Source organism: Sylvia atricapilla, chromosome Z (genome assembly GCF_009819655.1).
Source record: "Sylvia atricapilla isolate bSylAtr1 chromosome Z, bSylAtr1.pri, whole genome shotgun sequence".
Lineage (NCBI taxonomy): Eukaryota > Metazoa > Chordata > Aves > Passeriformes > Sylviidae > Sylvia > Sylvia atricapilla.
Window position 1 is genome coordinate 65,903,746 of NC_089174.1, and position 21,013 is coordinate 65,924,758.

General features: G+C 40.2%; 1 protein-coding gene across 1 annotated transcript in view; it reads left to right on the forward strand.

The window, feature by feature from the left end:
* The window catches only part of CELF4 (CUGBP Elav-like family member 4), a 702,240-nt gene that overhangs the window by 657,792 nt on the left and 23,435 nt on the right, over nt 1–21,013 (forward strand). The window contains exon 12 of the mRNA XM_066338606.1: nt 19,895–20,061. Within this exon, the coding sequence (XP_066194703.1) occupies nt 19,895–20,022 (128 nt within the window). The 3' untranslated portion in view covers nt 20,023–20,061. The remainder of the gene's footprint in view (nt 1–19,894; nt 20,062–21,013) is intronic.

A 21,013-nucleotide genomic window follows, 5' to 3' on the forward strand; every position in this document is an offset into this window, starting at 1 on the left:
GGACACAGCCCTCCCAATCACCAGGAGTCACTGGGTTGCTGCACTCTCCAGCACCAGAGGAATGAAGAACAAAGAGTCTGGTGTGCAGAGGCAATTGGCAAATTCAAATTAGAACTCAAAACTATGAATTAGCCCCAATGAATCCAGAGCCCACCCGTTTTTTATATACAAATTACATACATACATCTATACATACACATGCACACAAACACACACATATATATATTATATATATATATATATATATATATATATATATATATATATATATAAATCTCATACCCAGTTGAGCAGACCAGCACAGCTCTAGGTGACACCGAAACTGATGTTCCAAGGAGATCCACAGATTAAAAACGGACCTTCGGCAGTCAAATTGTCTTCAATGTTTAGAGGAATTCTGGGCCTGGTTCTTCACATATTGGGAAGTAAATAGAGATGCCTTCTAGATGGCTATGAGCTTTATCCCCACTCAGTTCAAGGGCTTATGGCTACAAGGCCCCATGAGGACACGACACACATCCCGTTTGTGGGCAGGAATTTGGGGCATCTTCCAAGATACTGTGATATCAAGGCTGAGAGTTAAGCAGGAACTGAGGGGTCTTAGCAGAATTTTTGCTTGAGTTTTACTGGGAGGAACTAAATATCAGCTTTTTGGATGAAGCAAACTCCAAAGCTGACTTTGGGATATTGAAGGCTGAAATAGGGAGGTGTCCTTTGGAAGCATTGACTCAAGCACACAGTGAAGCAAAAGAAGGAATTAGAGATTGCTGGTGGATTTTAGTCACCTTATATCAGCTTCTGAGACACAAATACCCACGTCCAGTCAGTTTGGGGTGCCAGGTGTCAAGTCCCAGTTGTCTCTGGATTTCACTTAGTTTTTCATAGAGCTGAGTGGCTGCTGGTCTCAAACAAATATGTTGACTATGCTTCAGAAGGATTGAAATAACAGAAGAACAGGTAGATAACTATCACAGGTAGGTTACATTGCTTTTCAAAACCTCCCACTCTCCTGACCTTCAGATTTAAAGCAATGTAAAAAAGTAAAAGGTGTTAGAGGAAATGAGGCTTTTCATTTGTTTTGCTAAGTCTACTGTAGCTGGCATTTTTGTTGAGGAAATAAATTTAAATAAAAAAATAAATTACTTTTCCTAAAGGAAAAGAAGGGATTTTATTAACTTTAAAAGTAAGAAAATTCCTTCTTTGCTGCTTCAACATTTCCCAAAACTCAACATGTAAGAACACAGCATTTGCATTCTATTTCACTTTTTTTTAGTGCAGCTAGAGCTCTCCAACTGCTAGCCTGGGGGGACAATTCTGTCTGGCCCCAGAAAGATATTCCACTATTATATGACCTTTTAAAATATATCTGCTAAGCAGATCCCAAATAAATTGCTGTAACAGAGTTTAGCCCCAGGTTGTCGAGAAATTGTCAAGAAGTCCTGCTTTAGACAAACTTTAAAAATTCTATGGAGAAAAATGTCACCATGTTTTTTTTCCACAGGAACAAAAACTTTATTTGACACCTTTGTCTCTCACTATTGAACAATCTGTAAACAGCTGGCACAAACTGAACAAGTCAGTAGAGCATGTCAAAATAGAATTGTGGAGGCCCACAAGGATGATCAGAGGTCTGGGCCACCATTCCTATGAAAATGAGCTGAGAATTGGGGTTGTTCAGCCTGGGGAAGCACCAGGGAAACTTGATAGCACCTTCCGTATTTAAAGTGGCTGCAAGAGAGCTGAGATGAACTTATTACAAAACCTTGTAAGGATCGGACAAGGGAGAATGGCTTTAAAAGTGAAAAAGGGGAGATAGAACAAATTCTTGCCTGTGAGGATGGTGAGGTCCTGGGACAGAATGGCCAGAGAAGCGGTGGATGTCCCAGCTCTGGAAGTGTCAAAGGCCAGCTTGGACGAAGCTGGGAGCAACCTGGCTAAGTGGAAGGTGTGTCTGCACAGGCAAGGGTGATTGGAATTGATGAATTCAAAGGTGCCTTCCAACCCAAACTACTCTGTGATTTTTTTTCCATATTATTTGGCTCTGAATTCTTGCCTGTATTTTGAACACAAATTTATCTCTTTTTGCCATTACTGGCAGGATGGTATTGGGGCAGCTACAGAAGTGTTAGGAAGATAATGAGATCAGAAACAAACCCTTCTTCTGGAAGGTTTCTGGTTTCTGGAGTGCATGAGCCTGCAGAGAGAACCAGTAGCACCTGTACATGCTAAAGAAACCATAGTGTGGTCAGCAAGCCTTTGACATTCCCAATTTAGAGAACACTGCCTCCTGTCTGGCGAGGAGCAGTGAGGAATGCCAGCTACAGTAAGCACCAATATCAGATATAAAATGTGTCTGTTGTTTTCCCTAGCAAGGCTGCCTGCTCTACCATGTAAGATTGCGTAAGAAACAACCCTTACTTCTCATTGAAAAAAGTAATTTAGTCTGGGAGGATTCTTTGCCTATGACTTTTCTTCTGCTGCACACATCTAGGCTAGACCCAAATCCTTCATTTTCTCTTGCAATTTTTCAAACCTCTGGCTTTTTTTTTCTCCCTTCCCCGTCCTTATGCAGCTGTAACATGGCCATCCTTGGCCCTAGCCATCCAAAATGCAGACCATCCTTGTCCTTCCCATTCACCAACATCCTGTGTATCCCCATAACCTGAGCCACCATCACCAACCATATCTGCATCCCCTTGGGTTTCTCCTCAGGCACTGTTCTGTCCCCATTCTTGTATTCAGGCTTAGTGATTTCACCTTCACAGCTCTTCACTGTTCTGCCCTTCTCTCTCCTCTCTCACTGGGCATTCATTCAATGCCCAGCTGACCTCCATAGCCTCTGCCCACACACTCCTTTTGCAGCCAGCATGTTTCTCCTGCTGGGCCATGCTGCCAATTCCCAGTGAAATGACATGTCCACAGCAGGACTCATCTCACTCAGAGAAAAATTACTCTCAGTTGGACACTCCTTGTAGACAATGACTCCCATTCTCAGAGTGGGCTCGTCTAGGAGGACTTGCATGGAGGTAAAATGTGCCACAGTCTGAATGTCAACACCTGCAGGAACCCAGAGTTTGCGTCTGCACCAGGCAGAATTTGCACTGGGTCTCTCACATTCTCACTACATATGTGTGAGTTATTCTGTGTGTAGGTATGCTAAATGTCAGAGGATGTGGATTACATCTTTGTGCTGGTCTCAGTGATTATCTGGTGATAATTCTTCTCTCACTTATATAGATAGTTTAAATACGAAAAATTGATGTACAAAGCTAAAAGAGAATTCCAGGAGAACAATGTTATTAAGGCTGCTAAGGCAAGTAGGCAATGTGAGAAGGGCAACTTTTCACCCTGCCTACACATGGCTAACTCTACCTCTGTCATTGGGTGACACTGCAACACATCCCAGGAACACTCACTGTTGTCTCATAAGACACATTTAAAGAAAGCACTTGAAGACATTACATTAGTTAAATACAGAGACAGACATAGTCTAGAAAAATGTTTTAACAGAGAAGAGAACAAGCAAGACAGGTTTGGGCAGTATTAATTAGGAAGACATGTCAGAAATTAGAAAAACGAGAACACGGATGGAGAAGCAGAGGTCCAGTGGTTGTCCCAAAATGTCAAATAAGATGTAGATAAATTAAAGCTAGAGGAATTGCTTTATTGGAACACTTGGTTTGCTCCAGTCACCTTTTTCTGAGAGCAATAAGCACCTGGATCTGCCAACTTTTTGCACACCATTGAACAGCAGACACTATCAGGCCAATTCTGCTTCATGTCCCTGCTTTGTCCCCTACATGTCTCCTTGGAATGTGCCTGTTCTTCATACCCATTGGTGTCACAGCTTCAGTTTCGCCCCATGGGACAGTGACTCCAGAAGACTGTGAACAACCTGCAGGAATTTTTCTTATTCCCAGAGAGATGCTGTAATTTCCCTCCACTCAGGTTGACATGCTCTGACACCCCAGGTGTAAATAACCATAAGTGCCATATGTTTTTCTCCTTTTCTGAACATTCCAGATGAACTTTCACATCAGCAAAATATCCCAACCTATTTTTGAAATGTCCCACATTAAAAAAACAAGGAACATTCTAGCTTACAAACTGCAAGGACTTCTTAGGATCATAGGTTTATATGTCCTAAAGGAAGTATCTTGCTTGACTCCTAATACACCATGAACATTGTTTCATTCCAGATTCCTGCAGGGAGCGCATTTGAAAGTTGCTAATGGGCCACCTCGTTTGGAAAAACATCCAGTCTTCTCTGAAGATGCCAAAATAGAGAAAATAACATCACTTGATGAGGGTCATAATAGTTAATTAAGTTTGCTGTTAAATAATTCTATTCCCTACTAAACTCCTCCTAGCTTATGAAAAGAAACTGGGGAGATGAAGGAGAGAGATTAAAAGTGAGAAAAGCAGTGAGGAATGAGAACTGAACACAGGAGGGGGTGAAGCTCAGGAGAAGGGCTGAGGGATGGGTAGAGCTTGTATCCTCTTATTAAGAACATGCTGTGGCAGTTAAATGCTGCAGTGTGGTGGCAAAAAAGGTGGAGTGGGAGATGCAAGGCAGCAGGCAGGTCATGATGATCTACAGAGTTTTAATCTGGAAGCTGAAATAGAAAGAAGAAAGATATGTCAAGAGAATAGGACACTGGCAAAGCTGTACAGGGCCCTGGGACAAGGGGCATTACATATTAGGTCTAAAGTGCATTGGCAGCACTCCACAAGACATAGGAGTGGAACAAGGGACCCTGAGGCACATTAGGAAAATATTGTTCAGCACCTGCTGACAATGTGCCTCCAATATGCCCTGCCAAATATGGCAATTTCTCATTTAGTTAAAAAAAAAAATAAAAAAGGCAACAACCCTCCTTGGGTTCATCCAGGGAAATGGGCAGGTGCAGAAGTAAGGTGTTGTAAAGGAAAGAAATTCCAGTTGCATGTTCATCGCCCGTATGGGTGATTGCAGGTCAACCTAGCTGTTACGCTTGGGTTCCCCTTCTTGGAGCAGTACACTGACTCCTTTGCAGAGGTCTTTAGGATTCATGGATAAGGAGTTATTTGTCAGATCAAAGGTTTTGGGGGGTTCTTTTCTGATTCTTCCTTTGGTAAATAGGAAATTCTCACCAAAGAGATGCATTATTGGAAAGGACTTGAGGCATGTACCTCTGCTTGTTGCTGTTATCAGTACTATGATTAGGTCTTTTTTGTTTCTTTTTTCTATTAACCTGATTTCAGGTTTCCTAAGGAAAGCTTCTACCTGTTTCTTTCTTCCTGTAGCCCTCAGAACTGTGCTCTGTCCTTTATTATATAAGATCTAGTGACAATATATTTTGTTTCAGGGGCCTGGAAAATCTGTTTGTCATTCCCATTTGGCTACAGCCTATAGATCAAAGCTTAAAGAGCAGTGGAAGAAGCCACTTGTTTGAGTGCCAGAGTTGAGAGGAAGCAGAACTGATTTTCCAAGCACATTAAGCATGTCTGACCCCTGGTGTGTTTCAGTTCAGATCAGAAATGGTTTGTTGTGGTCCCCTCTCCTCTCAAGGACCTGGTACAGCCAGAGACCAAGGAAGGATTCATAAAATGTGTCCAGCCCAGCTGGAAACTAATCCAAGAGGAGGAGGACAACCCCAGAGGGGTGCTTTGAACTCTCAGAGAGAAGGGGAAGACATAAAAGTTCAATATTTGCTACCATATTCCAAAGCAGCCAGGATCTGAGATTTCAGGTCTGCAGAGTGAGGATAGAACTCTTCCAGCTGATAAGGAAAGAGTTGTGTGAGTAAGAAAGAGAAGGAGCTGTTCATCAAGCTCTTTGCACAGCACCTCCAGCCACTGCAGTTGGTTGGGGGAGGCTTTAGGGGGAGGAGGAGGATAAGGAGAAGTATTAGGGCTGTGAGCCACTATTCATTTACAAACTATAATTAATTTGATGTTTAGATTAATTTCTGATGCACTCTCAAAGGTGCACTGAAAGCATTTTTCCTTTATTATAATGTTGATTGCTTATTGGGGAGATAAATCTAACTGTCAGTTATGCACTGACTTACCAAAACTTTCAGACCAAGCAAGCATGTATGCATAAGGAACAGCTGTTTGCATCTCTCCAGTTAAAGGGACAGCTCTGTCTTTTCCCAATAACTCACTTTAGAGAAAATCTATACATTGTACACAGGGACTTCTGCTTTCTTTTGTGTCTTAACAATTTATTAGACAAGAATATGTTAGCAGAATCTATCTTCTATTTATCTGGGTGTCCATGTGTCTATCACTATTATAACCATCTTTCCCCACAAGCGATGAAGTCTACCCAGAATGTTTTTTTAAAATTATGAGTATGTGTGTACATACCTACTCACATGCACACTTACACCATCACTTTAAAAGTTCTTTCTCCTGGGGTAATTAGACAGAGGAACCCATTACTGCACGGTCATTGTGGCTACTCCTTTAGTGATGCCCCAAAAGAGAAATGGTCATTGTCTGACTAACAGAAATAACCAGAGCTATGAGTTAATACCAGAGAAGGGGTTTTAGTGCTACTTTTATTCCAGTCAGAAGTTTCTGTTCAGAAGTCAGAATAATGACCCCTCCAATGGGCAGGCCCATTTCTGAACTCAAAGTGATGGATTTGCAGAGTGCAGGCTTAACACATCCTACTCTTGTGAGACTGCAGACCTGCTAGAGCATTTTGTCTACCCATGGGATCAGGGTTCATTTTTTGTTCTCCCAAGATCTCTGATGCAAGAAAAATTCAAGCTCTAGAATTGATGAGTCTCTATCAGTCCATGCAGCCATCCATCCCCCCATATAACTATCTTCAACTTCTTTATATCTGCCCATTCTCTCTCATCCACTGCACAGGTCTGCTCTTCACCATCTTGAAGTCTGTTGCCTAGTTAGTTACTGAGCAGCTGTTCAAGAGATCTTCACATCTTCATACTCAGCCCCAAGCCTTCCTTTTACATGATATTCAAACTCTGCCATGAATATATTTGTATTTTCTCATCTGTTTTCCTAAGTCTCTTCCCAGCAGAGCATTTGAGAGGTTCACAGAGCTAAGTAACAGCATTTTGCTGGTGCTCATGGTGTCCTCATTTCACCAAGAGGATGATAAGGTAGAGAAATTAAAACAATTTATTGATCTTGGATTCCTAGTCTGAGTTGCCACAAGCCTGATCAGTCTGTTTACCTGTTTTGTCTAAGAATTTAGCATAATGCAGAGCATGCTATGCTTTTGTCTGCTTCAGATGCAGATATAGACAGCAGCCTTTCTGCCAGTGAAATCTCAGGTTATGCAATAAGAGTAGAGGAAAACCCAGTTTTTCACTGAAAGCTAAAGAGGCTTCACACATCTGCAGAAAACACTCTGCTGCAATTTTACATATATATATATTTAACATTTGTGTGCCATTATCTCAATTTGAGTGGGCCATGAAAAGCCACATCTAGAACTTGTTTGGGCATGACTCAGCAATGACAAGGGACAGGAACACTCACTTTTGGGAGATAATGACATAGATTCATAGTTCAATGACGTTGATTCAAGTCATGGTTTACCACTGGCATTCAGAACCTGTTCTATTTTATTTAATACTAAAAAAAAAAAAAAAAAAACCAGCCTAAAGGTCTTACTATAGGAATTCTGTGATATACGATATACTTAGCATAACTGGAATGTCATGGCAGAAATAGGGAAAAACTCCAATTTTCCAAGGCAACATCTGGTTGTACAACTACAAAACCATCCTTTCTCTGCCTTATTTACTGTCTAAATTCTAACACTTACAATAACAAGTCTGATACATTGCGATTTTACTTGCCCTGTTATGATACTCATTTCCAACAGTAATTAAAACAAGGATACCATGAAAGAGAAAAATACAGAAATGTGGGGTTAGAAGCAATGCCTTTATGCATATACAAAGCAATACAGAATTAAAATTTTATAGGTAACATAATTTCTTACATTTCTAAATTGAGTACTTCATTTTGCAGCCTTATCATTGTTTCAATTTATGGTTGCATGTGATGTCTTCCCTTTTCAAATAAGTCAATCTAAATCAAAAATCCTCAGATAAGATTAGCATCTTCAAATAATATATATCGACATATTCAAAAGCTGTCATCAAGGTAACAACTTGCAGATCCTATAAAAACAGGTGTATCATATTCTTAACCATTTCTGGTTTCATCTGTATCAAATCCCCAAAAACAATTTGGCATCAGCTCTGCTCTCCCCAGTGTTGATCTCTCATATAACACATGTATAAATATTTACATTTTCTATATATATTATATAAGATAAACATAGGTATATATATTATGCATGTTTATGCAATTTATATTATGTATTACACATACATTTATTCAATAAAAATATAAAAAGTTGTAGACACAAGTTATTGAAAACAACAAAAATTGCTGAACAATTGTTTGAATTTTAGCAACCTGCTCCAATGCTTGCTGGCCTTCAAAATTAAGAGCTTTTTCTTGTGTTCAGTCTGAACCTCTGCTGTTTCAATTTATGTCCCCTGTCTCTCGCACCATGCACCTCTCCGAATCATATCTCAGATTGGAAGGGACCCATAAAGATCACGGAGTCCAACCCCCTGCGCCTCCCAGAAGCACCAAAGACTAATTCATACAGTTAAGATGCTTCATGAACTCTTACAGGAAACAGATTTTCTTCCTTTTGGACAACATGACCTAAAAATCTGATTGTGTTCTTATTTAAAGGTGAAATTAAATTATTCTTCTCAAGATAGGTTCCTACAGACCCTTTAAATCCTTCTCTAGAAGGGCCTTCAGAAATTGTAAAGCCTTTACTCAAGTCTTTTTGCATCTTCTGACATAGCTGAGCAGGTTTCAGAAGGATTATTGTTTTGCTAGGACTTTTCTTCAATTCTAATGAGAGAATTTTTGATTTTGATGCAAAAGACACTTTTTTAGGGGTAGTTCATGTTTTTACCCCATCTCTTCAAATTAAGATCCCCCTATAAACTATCAATACATATCATGCCTTTCTCGGGTCTTTAGCTTTTCTGTTCAAAGACATTTTCAAAACCATGTTTTCAAGATATATTTCTACTCCTCTTATGTCAGTAATTAAAACACAATCTTCTTTTCTTCAGTCTTTTACCCAAGGGTGGATCAAGAGCTCAGATGGGTCAATGCAAAGAGGCCCCAGAGCCAGTACTCGATCAGGATTTAGTAAATCCATGTTATGATTCAAGTCCCACAGACTGAATGTAACTCTTCTGAGGAACCTACATACTGTTCTTCACTGAGATCTCCAAGATTCAAGCCTTTGAAGGGCAGAAATGGTGAACATTCTGCTGGCAGATCCACAGGAATCTATCAGTATCTCTGCTATACTATGATGGGGGTTTTTTTTCCCCCGTTGTTGTTTCTGAAAAAATAAGTCAGACAACCATTTTCTTGTCCTTTAGGGGTGGTTAAAAACATGGAGGTCTTACAATGACAGTGAAAGTACCACAAATGTAATAGCTGGTAGAATGCAGAAATGTTATCTTCCAATTAAATCATGTACAACTCTTTACTTTCTCCTCTTGCTACCCAGCCTAGGTCAGTGCAAGTTCACAACTTCCTGGTCTACATATCGAGAGATTTTCTCTTCTCTTTTCTTTTCTCAATGACTCACTGCATGTGAGGAGATGTGTTTTCCTGTTGAGTTCACTTTTAGTTTTTCACACAGACAGCTCCAGATATAGAAAGTAAAATATTCCTTCAAAAGTCATGGTCAAAAACTGTTCATTACCACTTCTGGCTTCTGAACAGAAACTTCCAGACTGCCACACTGAAGAGAAGCTTCAGGCCTTTCTGACTCTGATGGGTTGTCCCAAACTAGCCATAAAGAGGTATCAGGTGTTCAACCAGCAGGGAAGGAGTGGGTAGTTTTCCATCTAAGTGATGGTCAGCAGGGGCAAGATGGGAAGTTTCTGTGCATTGCTGCAGCAAAAATTGATGTATTTCAGAGGCTCCCTAGGACATGAGAGAACTGCTAAAAATTAGTGACTAGCGCAGTTCACAGCACACTTTCCTGACAGGATTTCCTGGTTTGTCTGGGGATTTGGTTTTTGGTTATTTGGATCCTTTTTCCTGATTAGTCCAGGAAGGAATTTCCTTACCTTACCTACTATGAAAGATTTTCAAGAAAGCCACTTTCTACAATACTTATCTCTTATAGACCAAGAATAATGACTGGTGATTTCAGCAGTTGTCTTGTTCATACATGGCTTCTTTATGAAAAAGTCACAAATTAAACAGGATCCAAGAAAGAATCAGAGAGCAAAGAAATTAGATTTAGATAAATGGATTGTGACATGGCTGGTGAGAGCTTCAATAATTATTTTCATCTGGTTTATACTGGAAACTTCAACAAAACAAATGTAAAAATAGTCTTCTTTTTGATTCAGTAACAATCTCAGTACATCCTTAACTGAGCATCAGCATCTGCTTAGAACTTGTCTAAAATCTGCATTATACTCATCCTTTATTTCCAGTTTCACACTGGAGAAGACCATGTATCCTCAAAAGTTCACCTGCCTTTTTTAACCATGTGCTTTCCCCCATAAACCTTATAATGTCACATGATGACATGTCCACAGAGACATGTATGTATACTGGTCCAGTATCTGATTCATGGGGTCTCCAAAAAGTCACTGGGGTCTCAATCCTTCATTTCTTCCATCAGTTCATTGGATGGCTTCAACTCCTACTTATAAGAAATGGGTAGAACCACAGTCACTTGCATCAGAAAAGCAATTGCTCATCCTTAGAAAACCTCTATTTAGAGGAAAAAAGCAAAGTTTTAATCTTTACTCCATTCTTATGATGAAATATCTGTTGTGGTTTTCTATATGAAATCTTACTCTTTTTTATCTTTTTAGAAAAAGTTTGTCCTGATAATGTGCCAATTGTCCTGATATATGAGCCAAAACCTTGGATCACAGAATCTTAGAATCATTTGGGATGGAACGGATCTTAAAGATCATTTCCATCCATTCCCCTGCCATGGGCAGTGACACCTTCCACTGGACCAGGTTGGTCCCAGACTTATCCAAACCAGACTTGAACACTTCCAGGGATGTAACATCCACAACTTCTCTGGGCAACATGTGCCAGAGTCTCATCGTTCTCACAGTAAAGAATTTCTTCCAGATATATATATATAGTCTAAAGTTCTCCTCTGTGAGTTTGAACCCTCGGATTGGATCTGACCATGAAGTAGTTTAAATTGCCAAAATTCTAGTCTATTCTAGAGTCTTACCCTTGTGCTTTCAACATAATTCATGACAACAATTTTCCTATTAAAAAATCAAACACAATACAGATTATGAAAGAGAAGATTCTTAGGTGGAGTAGTCCTTCTTGGTCTTAATGACCATATTCAGGGTCAGCATCTATAGACCTCTGCTTTCAGAGAAGAAACTGCTTCTTCTACCTGAATATTTCTCCATCTGGAGATCATCCAACAGGCAGTGCACAAAAACAAGGACTCTGCACACTCCAGCTCACACTGTTGCATTGTGGAGAGGTAGTTTTGTGCACATGAAGACAGGAAGGCGACATAAGGAAGAGACTTGTGTATTTCAAGCTACCTTCTGCACTGGGTGTTCTGACCTTTAGAGAAAGTTAATCATTCTATCTACTTTCACTCTTCATTTAATCTCCCCTTCCCATCTGTTCAGTTTCTCTCAGCTGGAAGCAAGATGAAGAACGAGTACCAGTCAGTCCTCTCAGTGGTCTGCAGCCCACACTTTGGGGCCATTTATTATAAGGCATTAACATCAATTGTCACCTATATCATGACTGTTACATTAATCCATCCCAGATTAGTAGGAAATAACTGATTATCTAAATATCTAAATATCTAAATATCTGAAATACAAAATGAACAATACACAGACAGATATGCAGTATCAAAAAAGACTGTTCTGATCCTTTGGACAGAAGTCTGAAATAACATATGCCAGGTGCCTCAGCTCACATGACAGGTTAAAACTTTCTGCTTGAGTCATAGCATCCCTTTTAGAAGATCTCTTAATCAAGGTTTCATGTGATAGGTGTTCCACCCCTATTGCTAAACAAAATGTTTTCCAAAATAGTTAACAACCTTCACTATCTCAAATATTCAGACTTGGTGTTTTATTTCCATTTTAAATGTGACAAATGCCTGTTTCCAGCTAAAAGAAATCAGCAAGCTCTTCTTTTTCCTTCTATTCTAAAAGAACCCCATGTTTTAGCACGTATTATTTATAGGCTATGGACAGAAGTATGTTCAACCTTCTCTTAAGAAACTGTGGCCACTCTCATTGCTCTTTCAGACCTAGAACTACTCTTCTACTTCTGAATAAGTATTAAATTTTATTTGTTTTGTAGAACAATCACTAGCACTAAATGCAGATTTCCAGTAAGACTCTTTCCTGAGCATTGGCAGAGGTAACACTACCTTGCTGTTTCTAGAGGGTATTCAGCAGAGGTTAACTTTATCCCAAAACTAAATCTAGGGCTTTGAGAATTTCAACACAGTTCTAAGAGCTCATGTATTTGGCTGTTACTATGACACCCTTTCATGTTACTATGACACATTGCTTCTGAAGAAACACTGTTTTCTAATGAGGATTTCCTCTTTTTATGAGTGACCCACTTGCTTTTTCCTGCAGATACTTAATTTTGCATTTGATTGGATTAAAATGAACACCCTTTAACTGCATCCAGCCTACGTAGTGACCCAGGTCATTTACTTCTGTCATTATTTCACCATTTTTGTATGACTGGCCAATTTTGCCAGTAATTACTTCAAATGTCTTGCAAGTAGTGCTAGAGAAATTGAATAGCACAGAGATTTCAGCACACCACTGAAGGAGCCTAGTAGAATCTCTGCAATTTTGTTTGTCACAACCAACAGATTTTTTGGTGGTCTAATTTCTGGGCTAATTTCATTTTCTGTAAAGAAGTGCTGTCTGAAATATTCCAGCAAAGTTCAAATAGACTTTATGATAACTTATTTTATTCACTGAACTTGCAATTTCATGCAATCAGTTTCATTTGATAGATGCTATGTTCCATGAAACCATGATGATTGGTACTAATTGTGTATCTTTAAATTCTTTGCCATATTATCTCATATCAAAATTTTCATAATTTTTCTGAATGAAAAATTCTCATGAAACTTTCATTTATGAAAGTTTAACCAAGTTTATCTGGTCACCTAGTTTACAACCTTAAAATTTAATATTAGACTTTTTTCTTTTCCTGGAACATTTTGAAGGTTTTCTAATATTCCATAAATTTCTAAAATGAACATTAATGGTTCAGCAGATTTCTGAGCCAATTCTTTGAATATTCTGAGATTCCAATTATCTCATCCCACAGATGAGAAATATTTAATACTAGTTGTTTAGCATAGTCGTGAGTTACTGACTGTTCATACATTAAAAAAATAAATGGATGGATGATGGGATGGATAGCTGGGTAGACAGATCTCTCTTGGACATGATTAAACAGCAGTGGAAGGTTAAATAATCCAAAAAGTCAACCAACCCTCTTAGACACTGGAACACAGCTGAAGTGCTGTGCCCTTGCTCTGCAGATGCACTCCTTTATTGAGTATTCCAGTACTCATAAATCACCTTACAATACAATACCTTCCAATGCACACATACATTATAGAGCTACTTACATACAGATTGTATCCTGAAATTCTTTACAGCACTAAAAAATTGCGAGGCAGCAGCTAGTACATTGTGTAAAGAACACAGCAAGGTAAAGACCTTGCAAAGCAATTAAAGGAAAACCTCCATTCTCTGATAAGACTAATAAACACAGAGAAAAAGAAACTGAGTAGTAGTAGGAATTAAATAGATTGAAGTAGCAAAGAAGGTCTGAGGAGTAGGTGGGCAGGTCCTGATGGGGGGAGAAGGACAGGAGCTACTGAACACCACCCTTCCCACAGGAAGGCTACTTTGATGTGAACACCTTATTTCTGCCTTCACAGCAAAAAATGCCTCCCTAGATCTCACCTTTCACTGGTCAGTAAAAAAAGCAAGGAACTCAAGAGCTGAGAGGATGTTAGATTAGAACCAATTGTATCAATAACTAAATCCTTAATTACTGACTCAGATTCTTGGAGGAAGGACAGGAGAGCAAATTCTCTGGTCTAACCAATTACCATCACTTTCTGCAGGTCCCTCCATTTTAGTATTCTCAGACACATGTTGTGACTCTTGGTGCTGTCATATGTAGGGCCAGGAGCTGGACTCAACAATCCTTGTGCATCCCTTCCAGCTCAGGATATTCTCTGATTCTGTGGTTATAATCTGGCCAAGCTCCCTTCTCACAGCCTGGGTAGAAGCACTTCAGACACAAGGAAAATAACAGGCATGGACCTCTCTTTTGCTAGTGCCTAGGCCATATGCATGGCATTTCTTCTCTTTCTCTCCCAGAGGCTGAGCAACAGATCCTTGCTCTTCTATTACTCTCATTTCCCTCTAGTAAAATCTCAAAAGGAAAAAGTTTAGAGAGGCTCTCCTTAGCTAGTGGCTTTCATTACTGGAGGAACAAGCAGTACCAGGAAAGATCCTTCATGGCAGTGAGACAAATATTATGATGGCCAGAATTAGTAAAAAAAAAAACCACAAAAGGTCTGGCCTAAAAAGAACTAATAAGCAGCAATTTCTATTTGCTTCTGTTGCAATCTCTTGCAAAGCATATATCTGAGATGGCAACGAGTACCTGGAACATAGATAAAAATATTCTTCTTAGTTTTAAGATAAGTTTAATACTAATTTGTTTGAGGTCCCTCTTTTCCTTTCCATTGCGTAAAGGCAACCTAGTTACATGAGAAGACCTGTTATAGGATCATCTGCCCCCATTTCAGGAGTCTGGATGAAAAGCTTGCATCTGGACCTCATCTGTGGTCTTGACTTCTGATTTAAGGGAAGTTCAGTGTAGTTACCATGCACTGGGCTCCATCCAGAGGAAAGCTTCTGCCCAAGAGAAAAAACATGTTTTTCCAACCTGGTAGCAGATCATAAAGAGGTTGTTTTGTACATTAACCACTAATTCTCCTTGCTGGATGCAAAGCAAAACAGAAAACTCAGAAGGACCAATTAAGGATCCATGGAAACATAACCATGTGATCATTCAGGACTGCTCTTAGTGCACAAACTAATTCATGGATATACAAAGAAAACATGGACCATAAACAAAAAAGTTTACAGTTACAAAACAGTTTTCAAATGTACTCTAACATAGATTGTGAATTCCTTTCTTTATCATCCTGGCTGATTAAAACAGAAAAAGGAGCCCTTAGGCAATATCTGTTACATAAAGGCATTGGTGTTCATGTAATAAGAAAGGCACAAAGCTCCCTCCCCACGTCACAACATGAGAACTTTCTCTGGAAGATAGGGGGAGAAAATAAAGCAATTCCAAAATTATACCCCAGTTTCTGCCTACTAATAGTTAATACAGTCCTGTAGGAAAAGGGCAGGCCAGAAGAAGTAGTGAGCTTCAACAACAGTATCTTTCCTGGAAGATGCTGTGCAGAATCAGAAAGATTAGATGCCCTCTGCTGCTGTCCTAGAAGCTTTCACCATTCCCTGCCGCTTTTGATAAATCATTTATTAGAACAGTGTTTTTACATAATCTCGGGGGGGGGGGGGGTGGGGAGGGTGGGGAAGGAAAAAATAAAAAAAACACCAATAACCCTCCCCCATAAAGTAGATTTATCACAAAATGCTGTCCTCCTACCAACTGTCCTCAGACCAGAACATATATTTCTCTGATTATTAATTAACTGATGCACAGAAAGAGCTTCAAGCTTTTTAACCTCTCTCTTTCTCTTTTGTCCTTCAAGCATGTAGATATCAATGCAGAGTTGGTGTTCAAAACACAGATAGCAACTACAATACTGCCATCATCTTTTGAGCCCATGGGCTCAAATTCTAATTTAGAAACTGAGTATTTTAGTTGTTGTCCCAGTGCATACATTCTGGTTCAAGTCATACATGTTCAAATCTGTCATAGTACCATGAATCTTGCTGACACAGATAAGGAGAAACAAAGATGGTTAACTGCCAATACTGCATGTAGCAACAACAAAAAAAAAGTCGAATCTGCCAGTACGTATTTGATCTGGGAAGAGAAATGAATATGCTGTTGTTAGCCCAACATGTTGGTCTATCTGCCTCTCCCTTATCCACTGTAAAGTCTCAAATCTCAGGATAGGCCATAGCTTTTCTTCTCTTTTGGAGTTCATCCAAATACCTTCAACAATATGAAACACAAGCTACACACAAATAACAGGAAAGGGGGAGACTTGAATGCACCAGAAATTTCTGAGCATAGCAAGGCCCTTGAAAACTAAAGCAGTGAAATGAAGCTAGACTGCTAAACTGCTCTGTCCCTAGAATATGATCACAAAGAAAATGCACAATTATTGGCATTTGCCCGTCTCTTTCCCCAGGTTTCGAATCCCAGTTCCTCTACCCTCAGCATCCAAACTGAGGAGATTTTTATATTGCTTCAGTGAATGCCAGAACAACTAAGGAGAAAAAAAACTGGTCCAAATCTGTAGGCAACTAATACCAGAATCAGAGTACAACTCCCAGCTTCATTATCTGGTCTAAATGAAATATAGTGAGCAAGTGCACTTCTGATCTCTCTTATTAGTCCCATTTGTTAAAATGCTGTATTATTTACAGCTTTGCACAGAATGAGGAAATGGGCTTAGAATTCCATCTCAAAAGCAAAGTGGTGATAAAAACTGGTATAGCTTTGTGAGCTTATCTCACAGCAAGGTTCTTGCAGAGGTACAGCTATATTAGCACCCCAGCACAAGGGCTTATCAACCCTTGAAGATCTAGTCTTGGCAAAAGAAGGAAAATAATAATCTTCTGTCATAGTAGGCAGCATTTCTGGAGGGGTTTGATTTGGCAATTAACATCACTTTGGAGAGTGACCCACCCAGGCACTAGACAGTTAACATTTTACCTTGAGATGTTACTCCTAGGTATGAAACCAGGTAGATTCCACAATGGAGGTTCCTTGATTTAAGCTGGGTGCCTGCCTTCAGCAGCCAACATTGCTCCCTGACCAGTCATTCATTTAAACACAGCTAAGGGTGTCCTGATAAAAGAGAGAAACCCTGCCCTAGACTCCACGGACTGCATTGGCTATACCTGCATTGATTACTATAGAGTCCTAAGGTGACTTGTTCACCAATGGATGACCATGCAGGCACAGTCTAGATGTGCACATGTACTCATGTACAAGAGGGACTCCCAAGAAGACATGTTGCAAGAATAGAAATCAGAGTTCCCAGGCAAAGTATGTTCTCTAAAGACATGAGTTAAGCAACCATCCAGCTGCAGCCAACTCAGCTTTGATACTGGATTGCTGTGTGTATATCAGGAAAGTAAACATACCTGGCACTTCTCCCTAGCATTGGGGACAGCTGGCACAAAATGGCCTATATCCAAATTATTAAATTCTCTCACTTTACAGAACATCATGGACACATCCAAGTTAACCACTGAACACAGCCTGTCTTCTGTGCTAAAACTCAGACTTGATTCAGAAATTATTTGATGTTAAACACAAGTAAAAAAAAAAAACCAAACAACTCAGCACTACAGATTATTAGGTTCCAATTTTTCTGAACTTCCCTGGAACATCTACTGTTTTAGATGTAACTGATGTGTGTTGGCCAGGAATATCAGCAAAACAGATGTAATTTTAAAAAAGAAATGGGTCTCACTACGTCCTATATTCAAGGATATGAGTTATATAGACAACATATTTAAGGTTGACACTCAAGTAAGGCAGCCCCAAAGGATTTTCCAGAAGTATTTTAAGTCTGAACGTACTTGGGTGAAACCAGGAAGTGTTTAGTTTATTCCTGCACTGAGAGTGGATCAGGACTTTGTTGATAGATTATTCAGGTAGTCAAATGTAAATTGGTAAAACATCACTGGCCACTTACTGCCTAAGAAGTGATGGCAGGAGTAGATCCATTGCTATTGAATAAAACCACAGCTCATTACTCGCTATAGCTCTCCAGTTTTCTCCCTAGAAATTGATGATTACTGTGAGGCTTGAGAGTACTTTTTGTCTGTTCGTCTTCAAAGCTGCAGTGTTGGTATGTCCTCATCCAGGGGGTTGGCAGGCAAGCTGTGTTGAAAGCCAGTTTACTTGGAGCCTTGGCTTCAAGAGGGGAGAACAAAGAAGGTACCCTATTTATTCCATGAGCCTCCCCTTGAAAACTCTTTATGCCATACTCAGTAAACCTGTTGTCTCACTTTGAGAGACTAAAACCAGAGGTTTCATGTCCTGTCATGAAGTTACATTATTAGCCAAGGTCAGGGAGCACAGTTTAATGCAGGAGTGAGAAGGTGCCTTTGCTTGCACAGCTCTGTGTCTTTTTCAGATGCAAGGCACCCTATGTCACCTGTGAGACTCTCTTCCGAGGAGGAACTAGACCAGAGAGGAAGGGCTGCTGAATGAATACACAGCACAACCCAAGGCTATAAGCCAGGTCTGGTGCTGCTGTCAGGAGCAGGTGTATACCTGGTAGCAAACACTCAGCTTTAGCTTTTTGAGGGGCTTGCAAAAACCCATCTCTTCATTTCAGCCTGTCTATTGAGCAACATCAGGCTCCTAGGATTGATCTGTGCTGCCAGAGCCTTGTAGGGGTGAGTAAACAGATGGCTTTGTCTGGAGAGCAGGCTGGTCTAGGCTAGTCTCACCCAAGATTTGTTGCTCTGAAATGTTGCTCACACACAGGGACATTTCTGGGAAAAGTAGCAGAGGCAATGTTTGTAGAATGTGATGGCCCCTGCCTCACTAATATCTCAGACCCATGGTCTCTCAAGCTACAGCCATAGGCAGTCTGGGAAAATGAGGTCTTTTTTTGGCTCTAACATAAGAAAAATATATATATATATTAAAAACAAACAAACAAAAACACAAAACAAAAAAAACCCACCAAAAGCTCTCCCCAAAACTGAATGCATTTTGATACATTGTATCCTGTGTGGTTGACCTATATTATTTCATCAGACTGCTAGAGAGCAAATCAAGACAAAGAATATCTTAAGTGACCTGTAGATACGATATTCAGTCACTATTGTTGTTTCTAGTGCTGGATGTGCTCTGTGGTTGATTGGGAGATTTGCTGGCAAAGTATTAAATTCCACAGGGAAACCCTGTTAGGAAAGCACTTGGGCTCATCTCTCAATTGCAGAGTAACATGGAGTTTGCAGGAATTGCCAGTGATTAAAGCTCTTTATATTGCTTGGCTGGCTAACATTCATGCTGATTAATACAATAATAAGGAATTTATTTAATTCACATGTTACTTATATTGCCATAATAGGAAGTAGCAGTAGGTGTGTCAGGTTCCTCTCATCATTAGTATTGGAAGGCAAGGAAAAGGTAATGCTGGCAAGTTAAGGAAGGTCTAGAGGTTTACCCCAGTCACAATGGAGGGAGATAGTGGAAGACAGAGTGCCTTGAGACCATGCATTTCATCTTCTAACTCTCAGCTCAAAGGTGACCCAAATCTTGTGGCATCAACATTTGGATCCCTGTGCTCCAAATAGTCTAGTGTTCAGACTGGCAATCACACCAGGCACTCTGTCCTGGAACACTGATCTGTAGCAAACCCTCCTATCCTTTGTCCCACATTGCAACCATTCTCTCCTCACTCTTCTGCCCACCTGCCCACCCTCCTACCTGCTCACTTCCCCCCTCTCAGTGCCCTCACTCCCTTCCCCATGTTCATTCTCAGTGGTCGTTGCATGTACGTGCCTTGGCACCCTTCAGCTCATTAAGTCCACTGCCTTTCCTCATGTTTTTACAGGTTTTGTGAGTTTTGACAATCCTGCCAGTGCCCAAGCTGCTATCCAGGCCATGAATGGATTCCAGATTGGCATGAAGAGGCTGAAGGTGCAGCTGAAGAGGCCAAAGGATGCTAATCGTCCCTACTGAAGTGTTGTGGGAACCACTGGATACAAAGCACTAGCACAGGTAACTGCATGGGGAAGGGGGTGTCAGCTACTCCTGTAGCATCTCTATGTGTTGTAGACCCTCAAGGAGATTGAGCTCTGTGACTCTCTATCTTCTGCCTTTTTGACTCTGTCTAGAGCCACTCTGCTCAGACATACACCCACACATCAACTAGGACAACTGTTTGTGTGTGTGTCTCTTTAGAAAAAGAGGTGGAAGGATGCTTACCAAGGGATAAGACAACTTCCTCATCCCAGGGGCATCCTGCATCTCTAGAACATGTTTCTGGTCACTAGAGGAGAGTCAGAAGCTGTCCTGATTCCCTTTGCTTAGTGAAAGAGAACATTTTCTGACGCTTGAAGAAAATCTGCAGTTAAGAGGTGGGACTGGGCTGCAGTTTAATCCCAGGTGACCGAACTGGGACAGTGTCTGTCTCAATAGCTCTGTGTTGCAAACGTTTCAAAGCATTCTTCATTCTTCATGTGGTACAGTCTGTATCCAATTCCATCTCAGCATAATAACTTAATGTAAATGTCTCCCTGACAACCAAATAACCCCTGATTTATTTCTCCACCAACCCAAAAAAATAACAGAAGGATCCATGTTCACTTCTTGGTCAGTTGTTTCAAACTCCTGTGTGTAGATAAAACCCAAGGAAGGTTAGTTGGAGTAAAAACCTGGGGTCTCACTTTCGGGCTCCTGTGCCTTGTATTGCTAGAAACAAGCCAGCTGGATGTTTCAAAGGAACTCCTAATACATGTAACAACACCAAAAATATCAGAAGACGCAGCTTGTTTCACTGGAATCCCAACATATCACCAATAACAAAAATGAAGATGCTTCCAAAACCAGAAATATTTCCCACCACTGGCTGGCTCTTTCATTAGGTAATTCTTGGAGAAACAGAAATATAAACCCCCATGTGTTTGTTTACTGAGACAAGCCTCCCGATTGTTAAAACTGTTCCACAACA